This window comes from Ovis canadensis, chromosome 4, assembly GCF_042477335.2.
Source record: "Ovis canadensis isolate MfBH-ARS-UI-01 breed Bighorn chromosome 4, ARS-UI_OviCan_v2, whole genome shotgun sequence".
In the NCBI taxonomy this organism is placed as follows: domain Eukaryota; kingdom Metazoa; phylum Chordata; class Mammalia; order Artiodactyla; family Bovidae; genus Ovis; species Ovis canadensis.
In genome coordinates, this window is record NC_091248.1 from 113,747,654 (window position 1) to 113,760,867 (window position 13,214).

The 13,214-nt window shown below is 40.4% G+C and overlaps 1 protein-coding gene and 1 long non-coding RNA gene across 6 annotated transcripts in view; one reads left to right on the plus strand and one right to left on the minus strand.

Moving 5' to 3' along the window:
• AGBL3 (AGBL carboxypeptidase 3) overlaps window positions 1-13,214 on the plus strand; it is a 103,977-nt gene that overhangs the window by 50,320 nt on the left and 40,443 nt on the right. For all 5 annotated transcript variants that reach the window (XM_069588440.1, XM_069588441.1, XM_069588443.1 and 2 more), the window contains one exon: window positions 10,196-10,282. In XM_069588440.1, coding sequence (XP_069444541.1) covers window positions 10,196-10,282 — 87 coding nt within the window. The remainder of the gene's footprint in view (window positions 1-10,195; window positions 10,283-13,214) is intronic.
• The window catches only part of LOC138439532 (uncharacterized), a 53,566-nt gene continuing 50,116 nt past the window's right edge, over window positions 9,765-13,214 (minus strand). The window contains exons 2-3 of the long non-coding RNA XR_011256756.1: window positions 11,867-11,924; window positions 9,765-9,793 (exon numbers count right to left, since the gene is read on the minus strand). This is a non-coding gene — a long non-coding RNA (uncharacterized lncRNA). The remainder of the gene's footprint in view (window positions 9,794-11,866; window positions 11,925-13,214) is intronic.

Here is a 13,214-nt window from a genome sequence, read left to right on the forward strand (position 1 = left end):
AAGCTTGAACTGAAGGGGATGGAGACATAGAATAAAAGGAAGGCTATCAGAACTTCTTGAATTTTACAGTATGGCTTCAATACTACAGAGCTCTGTAGCTGAGAAACATGTAATGTTCTTCAACACGAGTTTTACGGGTGTTTTGTTTTTTTATTGAAGTATAGTTGATGTACAAAGTTGCAGGTATACAGTATAGTGATCCATGATTTTTAAAGGTTACACTCCATTTACAGTTATTATAAAATATTGGTTATATTCCCATGTTGTACAATTATCCTTGTAGCTTATTTTATACATAATAGTTTGTACCTCTTAATCCCCTATCCCTGTATTCTCCCTCTTCCCTTCTCTCTCCCCACTGGTAACCACTTGTTTGTCCTGTATATTTGTGAGTCTGTTTCTTTTTTGTTATATTCACTAGAATATATTCAGTATTTTCACATTTTTTAGATTCACATACAAGTAATGTCATTCAGTATTTGTTTTTCTCTGACTTATTTCACTCAGCATAATACCCTCCAAGTTCATCCATGTTGCTGCAAATGACAAAATTCCATTCTTTTTTATGGCTGAGTAGTATTCCATGCACATGCTTGCACACACATATACACACACACACAAACACACATAGCACATTTTCTTTACCCATTCATCTGTTAATGGACGCTTGATTGCTTCTATGTCTTGCAAACTGTAAATAATGTTGCTGTGAATATTGGAAAGATTGTTATCTTTTCAAACGAGTGCTTTTTTTTTTTTTCCAGATATATACCCAGGAGTGAAACTGCTGGGTCATGTGGTAGTTCTATTTTTGAGAAACCTCCATACTGTTTTCTGTAGTGGATGCACAAATGTACATTCCTACCAGTAGTGTATGAGAGTTCCCTTTTCTCTACAATCTCGCCATCATTTGTTATTTGTGTTTTTGATGATAGCCACTCCGACAGGTGTGAGGTTGATATTTCATTGTGGTTTCCCATGATTAGCTATGTTGAGCATCTTTTCATGTGGTTGTTGGCCATCTGCATTTTCTCTTTGGAAAAATGTTTATTCAGTTCTTCTGCACATTTTTAAAACTGGGTTGTTTTTTGATGTTGATGACAACCCACTCCAGTATCCTTGCCTGGAAAATCTCACGGACAGAGGAGCCTGGAGGGCTGCGGTCCATGGGGTCACAAAGAGTCAGGCACAACTGAGAGACTAACACTTATATGGCAGTTTATATATGTTGAATATTAACCCTTATCAATTACATCATTTGTAAAATATTTTCTCCCACTCAGTAGGTGGTGGTTTTTTCATTTGGTTTTTGCTTTCCTTTGCTGTGCAAATGATTTGAATTAGATCCCATTTATTATTATTTCCTTCCTTGGTGGCTCAGAGGTTAAAGTGTCTGCCTACAATGCGGGAGACCTGGGTTCAATCCCTGGGTCGGGAAGATCCTCTGGAGAAGGAAATGGCAACCCACTCCAGTAACCTTGCCTGGAAAATCCCGTGGACGGAGGAGTGTGGTAGATTACAGTCCATGGGGTCGCAAAGAGTCGGACACGACTGAGCGACTTCACTTTCACTTTCACTTTGCTTTAGGAGATAGATATAAAAAATATTGGTACAATTTATGTCAGACCGTCCTGCCTATGCCTTCCTCTAGGAGTTTTATGATTTCTGGTCTTATATTTAGGTCTGTAATCCATTTTTAGTTTATTTTTGTATGTGGTGTTAGCAAATGTTCTGATTTCATTCTTTTACGTGTAGCTGTCCAGTTTTCCCACCCCTGCCTTCGGAAGAGACTGTTTTTTCCATTGCATATTCTTGCCCCCTTTGTTATAGATTAGTTGACCATACATGTGTGGGTTTATTTCTGGGCTCTCTATTTTGTTCCATTGGTCTTTGTATTTATTTCTGTGCTAGTACCATATTTTGATTACTAAAGCTTTGTAGTATAGTCTGAAGTCAGGGAGCATGATTCCTTCAGCTCTTTTTCCTCTTTCTCAAGATTGTTTTGGCTATTCAGGGTCTTCTGTGTTTGCATAAAAATTTTTTAATTATTCTAGTTCTGTGAAAAGTGCCATTGGTATTTTGATAGTGATTGCATTGAATCTGTAGTTTGCCATGGATAGTTATGGTCATTTTAACAATATTAATTCTTCTAATCCAAGAACACAGTGGATCTTTCCAATGGTTTGTGTCAGCAAGATAAGTTTTTAAAAGCCCCAAAGGGACTAAGAGATCATCAGGGATGCTAATGCTTAGGTTTTAACAGTGCAGATGGCTTCCATTGAAGGACATGGAGGTAGGCTGTCTGGAGCTGTGCACTGTGGTGTGGACAGAGTACTGACTGAGAGCCAGGTATGAGTGGCAGCCTGCCAAGCTGCTGGATGATACTGCCACCCCAGTGGGTCCAGAAGGCAGATCACGGAGGCACGAGGATTATTCATGACTATGAAGATCCCATTGAATCTGCTTTACTTGGTTTTGTGCTTGCTTGGGACCCATCACCTCATCCTTCTTTGCTTTTTCTCCCTTTTACAATGGGAATGTCTATCCTATGCCTGTCCCTCGGTGGTACTTTGGAAGCACATAACTTGGTCATGGTTTCACAACTGGACAGGAAATTCACCTTAGGATGAATTGTATTTTGTGTTTCATCCGTATCTGATTTAGATGATATTTAGCTAGGACTTTGGAGTTTAGAGTTGATACTGGAATGAGTTAAGACATTAGGAGTTATTGGGATGGAACGAATGAACTTTGCTTTTGAGAAGCTTGTCAATGTGGGAGGTGTAGGGGTGGAATGGCCTGGATACTTCTGTCTCCCAGAAGTCATATGTTGACATTATAATGCGCAGTATATTATGGTACTAGAAGGTGGGGCCTTTGGGGGTTGATTATGTCGTGAGGGCCGAGCCATCTGAATGGGATTAGCGCCTTGTAAAAGAGGGCCCAGAGAGATCCCTAGCCTCTTCTGCCTTGTTAGGATGCAACAGACAGTCCATAAACCAAAAAGAAGCTCTCACCTGACTATACCACATCCTCATCTCAACCTTCCAGCCTCAGAAATATGAGAAATAAATTTCCTTTTTTTATTAGACACCCAGTCTATGGTAACTGTTTTGTTAGAGCAGGTGAATGGACCAAGACAGATATTGTATTCATTTCCTCTTGCTTAGTAACTAATTACCCCAAACCTCTGCAACTTAAAATGACAAACATTTATTATCACACAGTTTCTGTGGATCAGAATCCAGGAGTGACTTATCTGGGTTCCTAAGTTCTCTGAAAAGACTGCAGTGAAGGTATTGGTAAGGCTGTGGAATCATGAAGGCTTGACTGAGGAAGGATCCATTTCTCGAGTTCACTTACATGGTTGGTGATAAGATTCAGTTCCTCACAGGCTGCTGAACTGAGGGACTCAGTTCCTTGTTGGCCGAGGGCTGAAATCTCCCTTGGTTCCTTACCATGTGTCCTTCTTGTGTGACAGCTCACAACACGTATCTGGCTTTCATCAGAATGAGCAAGTAAGACACCAGAAGAGGGCACACAGGCTAGAGGCACAGCCTCCCTGTAGCCTCATCCCAGAGGCAGAATCCCATCACTTTTGCCATATACCATTCATTAGAAGGGAGTCACCAGGCTGAGCCCAATACCTAGGACCACAGGAGAGCATGAATGCTAACAGACAGGGATCATCAGAGGTCATCTTAGAGATTGTCTACCACAGACGTGAAAGCCATTAATGTTGATTTGATTTTTGCCTCAAGGCTATATTGAAGCCAACCTACAAATTCTAGAATTTGGGGCTATTTTCCCTCTCAATTCCATTTTTTTATTCAAGTATTTTTGAGCTGATTTTTTTCTTGTAGCACCTTATCAAATGAAGCTAGCAACCACCAACTGATACCTATAGACTTTCTGCCTCAAAGCCCCTTTGTCCAGTGGCTCGGGTCTGTTTGGCACGTCTTCTCTCACAGAAGCAGTTTCATGAAATGTGCCACCTCTACATAACTTGTGTTTTCTGCCTTCCTATAACCACCTGCTATTTAGTCTCCAAGCCAATGACAGCCATATAGTTTTATTAGGACAGCATCCTACTTTTAGGTATCAGTTCTAAACTATTCATATTTTATTCATTAAAACAATTCTCAGAATGTCAATAGCTTATATTAGCAAATATCTTTTTTCCTGTTTGGGGGTCATCTATGGCTATATTGGACTGACCAGGGATCCACTGAACTCATGTCCAGACTGTGGGCTGATTCAGGTCTGGTCTACATTTCTTCCTTCTCCATAGACACCAGCAGCCAGCTCGGGCATGTTATCTCATGGAAAATCATAAGAGTTCAGGAGGCATGCCAAACCATGAAAGTATGTTTAAAGTTCCCATGTATCATTCCACTGGCTAAATAAATTACTATGTCCAAATCTAACATCAAGGGAGTAAGGAGAGTAAAACTTTGGGGATGATCTAGGAGGGACCTATTCCTAGACAAGGAGTACTAGAAGTCCAAAGGCCATGAGGAAGGAACGTGTCTGTTATCTTTTGGAAGACCAGGGAAACTAATCTGGGTAGAGAAGATTGAACAAAGAGAACAGGAGTAAGAGAGAGAACGTGAAATAAGTGTTGGACATTGGGGAGCGGGTGGAATAGATCATGTAAAACCTGGCTTAGGACTTCAGGTTTTACTCTTGAGTTTGGAGAGTTTGGGTTAGAGGAGTAACATGATGGGCTTTGTATCAGCAAGGTCACTTTGGCTGCTGTGTTGAGAGCATAATGATGAATCATGAGGGGAAACCATTTAAGGGGCTATTGCAGTTACCCAGGCAAGAAGTGGTAGCTGGACCAAGGTGGTAGCTGTAGAGACAATGAGACATGACCAGATGTTAGATATAATCTGGCAGAGTCTAGAGAAACTGCTGATGGCTTGGGTACAGGTTTGAAAAATACAGAGAGAAAAAGGTCTCCAGAATTCCAGGCCTGAGCAACAAGATGGAGCTTCTACTTAGTGACATGGAGATTTTCTTCTCTGTTGCTGCTGCTGCTGCTAAGTCGCTTCAGTCGTGTCTGACTGTGCGACCCCATAGACGGAGGCCCACCAGATTCCCCCCTCCCTGGGATTCTCCAGGCAAGAACACTGGAGTGGGTTGCCATTTCCTTCTCCAATGCATGAAAGTGAAAAGTGAAAGGGAAGTCGCTCAGTCATGTCTGACTCTTCGCGACCCCATGGACTGCAGCCTACCAGGCTCCTCTGTCCATGGAATTTTCCAGGCAAGAGTACTGGAGTGGGGTGCCATTCTCTACTACATCATATTCTGAGGGTGTGTATCAGAAGTCCATCCATTGCAAAGAACAAAAAACTTCCAAAGATGGCTTAGCTAAAAGGGAAATTCGTCGGTTTAGTAAGAGAAATAGTCTAGGGACAAGGCTGGCTTTAGCCATGGCTTAAATAAGGGGCTCAAAGGATATCACCATGATGCAAAGTTTTTTCTCCATTTTAATGTCATTTCTGCCTCTTCTGGGCTGGTTCTATTCTCAGACTCTCTTGCGGGCAAAATGGAATTCTAGCCTCTCATTCTCACAATTCTAAGTCTGGTATATACCCTCTTTTCCAGTAGCCCCTCAAAAATATAGAGATTTTTTTTTATTGTAGTAAAATTACACCTAACGTTTACCATTTTAACCCTTCTTAAGTGTATAATTCATTGGTACAAGTACATTCACACTGTGGTACAACCATCACCACCATCCCATAACTCTAGTTATCTTGAAAAGCAAACTCTACAGCCTTTAATAACTCCCCATTCTCTGCTCCCATGTCTCCTGGAAACCACTGTACACTCTTCTTTCTTCATGTGTTTTGCCTGTGCTAAGTACCTCATATAAGTGGAATTGCACAATGTTTGTCTTTTTGTGATTGGCTTATTTCATCAAGCATGATGTCCTCAAGGTTCTTCTATATTGTAGCATATTTCAGAATTTCTCTCCTTTATAAGGCTAAATAATATTCTATTGTATGTTTACACCAAATTTTGCTAATTCATCTCTCAGTAGAAACTTAAGGTTGCTTCCACATTCTAGCTGTTGTGAATATGATCACACATCTCCTCAAGATGCTGCTGCTCTTCATTCTTTTGGGTGTATACCCCAAAAGGAAACTGCTGGATCATACGGTGATTCTACTTTCAATTTTTTGAGGAACCTCCATACTCTTTTTCACAGCTGCTGCTGCTAAGTCACTTCAGTCGTGTCCGACTCTGTGCAACCCCATAGATGGCAGCCCACCAGGCTCCCCCATCCCTGCGATTCTCCAGGCAAGAACACTGGAGTGGGTTGCCATTTCCTTCTCCAATGAATGAAAGTGAAAAGTGAAAGGGAAGTCGCTCAGTCATGTCCGACCCTTAGCATGGACTGCAGCCTACCAGGCTCCTCCATCCATGGGATTTTCCTGGCAAGAGTACTGGAGTGGGGTGCCACTGCCTTCTCTGTTTTTCACAGCAGTTATACCATTTTACATTCCCACCAACAGTGCATGCAGGCTCTAATGTACCTACATGCTTGCAAGCACTTGTTATTTTCTGGTTTGTTTGTTTGTTAATAATGGCCATTCTAACAGGTATGAGATACCACCTCACTGTGGCTTTGATTTGCATTTCCCTAATTGTTAGTGATGTTGAGCATGTTCATAAGGGATACTGGTCTATATAGCTTCCTTTTCTTGTTTGTAGTGTCTTTGTTTAGCTTCGGTATCAGGGTAACTCTGGCCTTATAAATTACAAAATGTTCCTTCCTCTTCAATTTTTTAGAAATGTTTGAGAAAGATCAGCATTAGTTGTTCTTTAAATATTTGGTGGAATTCACCAAACAAACCATCCGGGCTTTATTGTTAGTTGGGAGAATTTTGATTACTGATTTCAGTCGCCTTAACTAGTTACTTGTCTATTCATATTTTCTATTTCTTCATGAGATAGTCTTGGTAAGTTCTGTGTTTCTAGGAATTTATCCATTTCATCTAGGTTATCCAATTTGTTGGCATACACTTGTTCACATGACTTTGTTATAATTCTTTATATCTGTGTAGAATTGATACTAATATCCTCACTTTCATTTCTGATTTTAGTAATTTGTCTTTTTTTCCTTAGTCCATTTAGCTGAAGATTTGTCAACCTTGTGGACCTTTTGATTCATTTTCTTCAGTTTTTCTATTTCATGTATTTATCTCTGCTCTAATCTTTATTACTTCCTTCCTCCTACCATCTGTGAATTTGTTTTTTAATGTGATTATAGATATAAATTTCCTCCTCAGTGCCACTTATGCTGTGTCCCATAAATTTCGCTCTGTTGTGTTTTCACAACTCTGCATTTGCTAATTTCCCTTGTGACTTCTTTGATCCATTTTTTTTAAGTGTGTGTATAATTTCCACAAGTTTTTGAATATTTTAGATTTTCTTCTGTTATTTATTTCTAACTTCATCCCATTGTGGTCAGGCTCTGTCCATGGGCAGATACTTTGTATGCTGTCTATCTATTAAAATATATTACAACTTAACTGGTGGCCTAACATATGTTTTATCCTGGAAAATGTCCTATATGCAACTGAGGAGAAATGCATACTCTGTTGTTGTTGAGTACAGTGTTCTGTGTATGTCTGTTAAGTTTAGATGACTTACTGTGTTAAATCCTTTTTCCTTACAACCTTCTGATTGGTTCCATATTATTGTTAGTAGGGTATTGAAGTCTCCTACTATTACTGTAGAACTGTCTGTTTCTCCCTTCAGTTCTATTTTGCTTCATATATTTTGATGATCATTAGGTATGTAAATACTTATAATTGTTATGTATTGTTATTGTATTGAATTTTTTATTAACCTATAATGTCCTTTTAAAAGTAGTTTCCAGTAATGTTTTAAAATTTAGTCTGTGTTTGTCTAATAGAGCCACCTCTGCCTCTGTGGGTTACTGTTGGCATAGGATATCTCTTTCCTTTCACTTTCAACCAGTTTCTGTGTTTGGATCTTTGTGAGTCTTTTAAGACTGCATATAGTTGGATCATGTGTTTTTATCCATTCTCCCAATCTCTCTCTTTTGACTGAAGAGTTTAATCCATTTATCCATTAATATCCATATTATTATCCATTGATATCCATTTAATCCATTAATCCAATGGGAATAATTCCTGATAAAGACACTGACTTCTGTCCTTGTGCTGTTTTCTATATGCCTTATAGTATTTTTGTCCCTCCTTTTCCTGCATTACTGTCTTCTTTTGTGCTTAGTTGATTTTTTGTGGTGAAATGTTTCAGTTCCTTTCTTATTTCCTTTTGTGTTTATTTTATAAATCATTTCTTTGTTTTCACCATGGGGATTACATTTACTATCCTAAAGTTATAACAGTCTAATTTGAATTTATACCAACTTAACTTCAAAACATACAAAAACTGTTCCTTTATAGTTGTACCCCCACGCTTTCAGTTGTATATGTCACAGAATTACATAGTTATACATTGTGTGCCCAAAAACATAAACTAACATTTCTTTAAGTGTATTAGTCTCCTAAATTATGTAACTAATAAGGTTTGGCGTTACAGGGCTTCCCTGGTGGCTCAGAAAATAAAGAATCTGCCCACAGTTTGGGAGATCCAGGTTCAATCCCTGAGTTGGGAAGATCCCCTGGAGAAGGAAATGGCAACCCACTGCAGTATTCTTGCCTAAAAATTCCAGGGACAAAGCAGCCTGGTGGGCTATAGTCCATGGAGTTGCAAAGATCAGACACAACTGAGCGACTTAACACTTTATAGGCTAAAGTAATAGTAGTAGTAGCTTTTAGACTAATACATGCTTTTTTTTTCTTTAATATTTTTCCTCTTTAATCATGTAGGGCTTCCCAGCTAGCTCAAATGGTAAAATCTGCCTGCAATGCAGGAGACCTGGGTTCAATCCCTGGATTGGGACGATTCCCTAGAGGAGGGCTTGGCAACCTACTCCAGTATTCTTGCCTGGAGAAGCCCATGGACAGAGCCTGGTGGGCTACCGTCCATGGAGTCGCAAAGAGTTGGACACAACTGAGCAGCTAACACTTTTTTTTCATGTAGATGACAGATCAGTTTGAAATTATTATTACAATAATACTAATGTTCATAATTTCCCATGTATTTATTACCTTCATTTAGACCTCTATTTTTCTCTACAGCTTCAAGTTACTACCTAGTGCCCTTTCATTTAACCTTGCAGAAATACCTTGAGCATTTCTTTCAAGGCATGTCAAGTGGTCACAAACTCCCTCAGCTTTTGTTTATCTGGAAATGTCTTAATTTCTCCCTAAATTTTGAAGGACCATTCTGCTGGGGGGGGGGGTGGGGTTTGTGGGGGTTTTTTTCCTTTAAATTCTGTATTGTCTTCTGGCTTCCAAAGTTTCTGAGAAATTGGCAATGATCTTCTTGAGGATCCCTTGCAGGTAACAGTTTGCTTCAGTCTTACTGCTTTCAAAGTTTATGTGACTTAGTGTGGGCATTTTATCTTACTTGAAGTTGACTGAGATTCTTTGATAGTTACCTTCACATCTTTGATCAAATCTGGGAAGTGTTCAGGCATTTTATCTTCACTCTTTGGCACTTCTGGGTTTCTGGCTTCTCCAGCTCTAAGGCTGGGATAGATGAAGCAAAAAGAAAACACACAGAACTACTCACCATCAGGCAGCCCTTCTGCTCCTGAAGTCCCTCATCATCTGCCTCCTCTTTTTCTCCTTTCAGAGCCTCTTCTGTTTACTTTGTATATAATGGCCAGGGGTTTTAGTTGTACCTAGTGGAAAGGAAAGAAAAAGTACTTCATCTTCCTAGAAGTCTCTAAATAGTTTTATATTTGCATGCTGCTGCTGCTGCTGCTAAGTCGCTTCAGTCGTGTCCCACTCTGTGCAACCCCATAGATGGCAGCCCACCAGGTTCCCCCGTCCCTGGGATTCTCCAGGCAAGAACACTGGAGTGGGTTGCCATTTCCTTCTCTAATGCATGAAAGTGAAAAGTGAAAGTGAAGTCGCTCAGTCGTGTCCGACTCTTAGCGACCCCATGGACTGCAGCCTACCATGCTCCTCCGTCCATGGGATTTTCCAGGCAAGAGTACTGGAGTGGGGTGCCATTGCCTTCTCCTTATATCTGCATACATACTATCTTTGATACATTGATTAAATATTAATCTCTTACCTAGATAAAAAACAAGAAAAAACAACTAAAAACAAAGAAGGAAAGAAACTCTACCATAGAAAGACATCAAAACATCAGAGAAGAGCAAGAGGTAAATATTGATATGTTTGCTAATGGTTGTTTTAAAAAAACAAGAGAATGGCAAGTTATTTCCTCTTACACCCAGGAATGCTTAATGATTTTTCCCCAGGAAAACTTAATGATTAAAATTTTGCTCATATTAGTTACTATTTATAAAAATACAAAAGAATCTTGACAGGTGAGAGGTGGGTCTTATTAAGGTTCTATATTTAAATTTCACTTATAATTACCTTACTCAGAAAACTATTTAAGGTCTCTTACAAAGAGGCATTCAGGATAGCAAGAAGAGATAAAACTTAGAAAACTTAATGGGAATACAAGAGTATAAAACAGGTGGTGCTGAGATTGCCTTTCATCATGACACTGGAAGGAGCTCTGCAAACCCTTTCACCAGCAAAAATTGATGAAAAAAAAAATTTTTTTTAATTTAAAGTTTCTGGAAATGGTCCTGGGGCATACAGCAAATGAAAAAAACATCTACTCAGGAAAATCTAAAATATGATAAAAACAAAAAATAACAACAACAACAAAACCCAGATCCTCTGATATTTGAGTCAAAACTCTGCACGCCCCCCAGCCCCAGCTCACTGATACTCTGCAGTGGAGGACACAGGGTCCCCTTTCCCCACAGATACCAGACAAAGGGCTATCATATACCAGTAGGGGCAGGGCACTCGAATTTCTTACTGTCTTCAGCTACCTATTGCTAAAGCTAAGTTCCGGGCAAGTGCAGCCAAGAGGTGGGGGCTCCCTTCTTTCTATCTATCCAGACCCCATTCTTGAAAATAAGGCTCTAGTTTGGGTGCTACATCACTGAAAATATTTTGGTTCTAACTGCCCCTATCTTGGCTAACAAAGTGTTAGTTCCACACTGGAAGAAGCACATAAAGAAGGCCTGAGACTACTGCCCTCTTCCCATCTACATCTTAGCTCTGAAAGTGGGGTACCACTGAAAGAAAAGTGCCACTGTCCCCACTCTCAGTGTGACACCCCCATTAGGAATTTTGCATAAGTGCAGCAAGATGGCAGAATAGAAGGATGTGGAACTCACCTCTCTTCACAAACACATCAAAAATACAACCACCTGTGGAACAGTTCTCACAGGAAACCAACGGGAAACGGGCAGAAGACCTCTTATATTGTACAACTGAAGCTGCATGCACAGTAGAGCACAAGCTGTCCGCACCTGCATGTGGGGCACGGGTACTGTGGCAACAGACTTTGTTGGCATGCACACCAAGTAGCATCCCAGAACCGCATGTCTCTAGCAGACATCCCTGAGGAGGAATACAGAGCGGCTCCTTTCCCTGGTCCTTCCCATCTCACACCCCAGCTTGGAGCTGGATGTGGGGTGGAGAGGCCCTGGGGGGCACTCTGGCAGAGGCAGCCAGGGCCCCAGGTGGCAGCACAGGGACCTCCATTCCTGCAGTTACAGCACCCCAACCTCTCAGCCCCAGCCTGGAACTAGTCTGGGACAAACACAACAGAGAAGGGACACAACCTCGGGCTGCCTCTGGGCAGAACTGGAGGCAACTTCACCAGTGACGCACAGGTTCGCTGTGACCACGTGGGCCCCACTTGCTTTAGCACTCACCTCCTCTGGGACAGAGCACATAGTTAAGGGCAGCAGAGCCTTACAGAACCCAGGTGATCTGGAAGACAGAATAATGGAAATCACCCAATCAGAACAGCAGACAGAAAGCCAAATTGGCGGCGGCGGGGGGGTCGGGGAGGGTAGGGGGGTAGGGGGTGGGGAGTGGAATGAAAGCCATATACAAGAGCTGTTGGATATTATAGAGTGCCTTGCTTAGTCGTGTCTAACTCTTTGTGACCACATGGACTATAGCCCACCAGGCTCCTCTGTCCATGGAATTCTTCAGGCAAGAATACTGGAGTGGGTAGCCATTCCCTTCTCTAGGGGATCTTCCTGACCCAGGGATCAAACCCACATCTCCTTAATTGCAGGCAGATTCTTTACAGTCTTACCCACCAGGGAAGCCCCATAAGAATCCCACCCTATGCATAATTTTGGTACCAGAAGGAGAATAGAGAGAAAAGAGGATCAAAACTGTTTTCAAAGAAGTTATGGCTGAAAATTTCCTAGAATCTAAAAAAGGAAACATATCCAGGTATAGGAAGCATAGAGGGTCCCAAAGAAGATAAACACAAGCAGACCCAAACCAAGACACAGTTAAAATGGCAAAAGTTAAAGAGAATTCTCGAGGCAAGAAGAGAAAAACAGTCAGTTACAAGGAAGCCCCTATAAGGTTGATTTCTCTGCAAAAGCTGTGCCGGTCAGAATGGAGTGGCTTGATATAGTCAAAAGTCCTGAAAGAGAAAACTCTGCAACCTGGAATACTACACCCAGCAAGATTGTCATTTAGAATAGATGGAAAAAGAATTTCTCAGACAAGCAAAAACTAGAAGAGTAGAGCACTCCTAAGCCTAACCTAAAAGAGATATTGAGAGATCTTCTCTATATAGAAAAGAAGCAAGTATCTATAGGAAAAGGGAAATAACAGGAAAGGCAAATATATAAAAAGATTGAACATCACTTAAGTTAGTACATAGATTAAAAGCAATCCAAAAAAATTATAAAAGCAATTGTAACTACAATTAATAGTAAAAGGATAAGCATCAAAATGTAAAATAGGCCAAAATCACAAAATGTAGAGGAGGGGAATATAAAAATGTAGATCTGTTAGAATATGTTTGAACTTGTGTGACTATTCGTTTAGAACACATAAAGTTATGGGTTAACACTTGAAAGCCAAGGTAACCACACATCAAAAAGGTACAATAGATTCTCAAAAACCAAAAAGAAAGGAACTCGAGCATAGTACAGAAGAAAGCCATCAAACCACAAAAGGGAAAACAAAAAGAAGAAATAAATAACTACAAAAACTGGAAAACAAATGTTTAAAAATGGCAGTAAGTACATA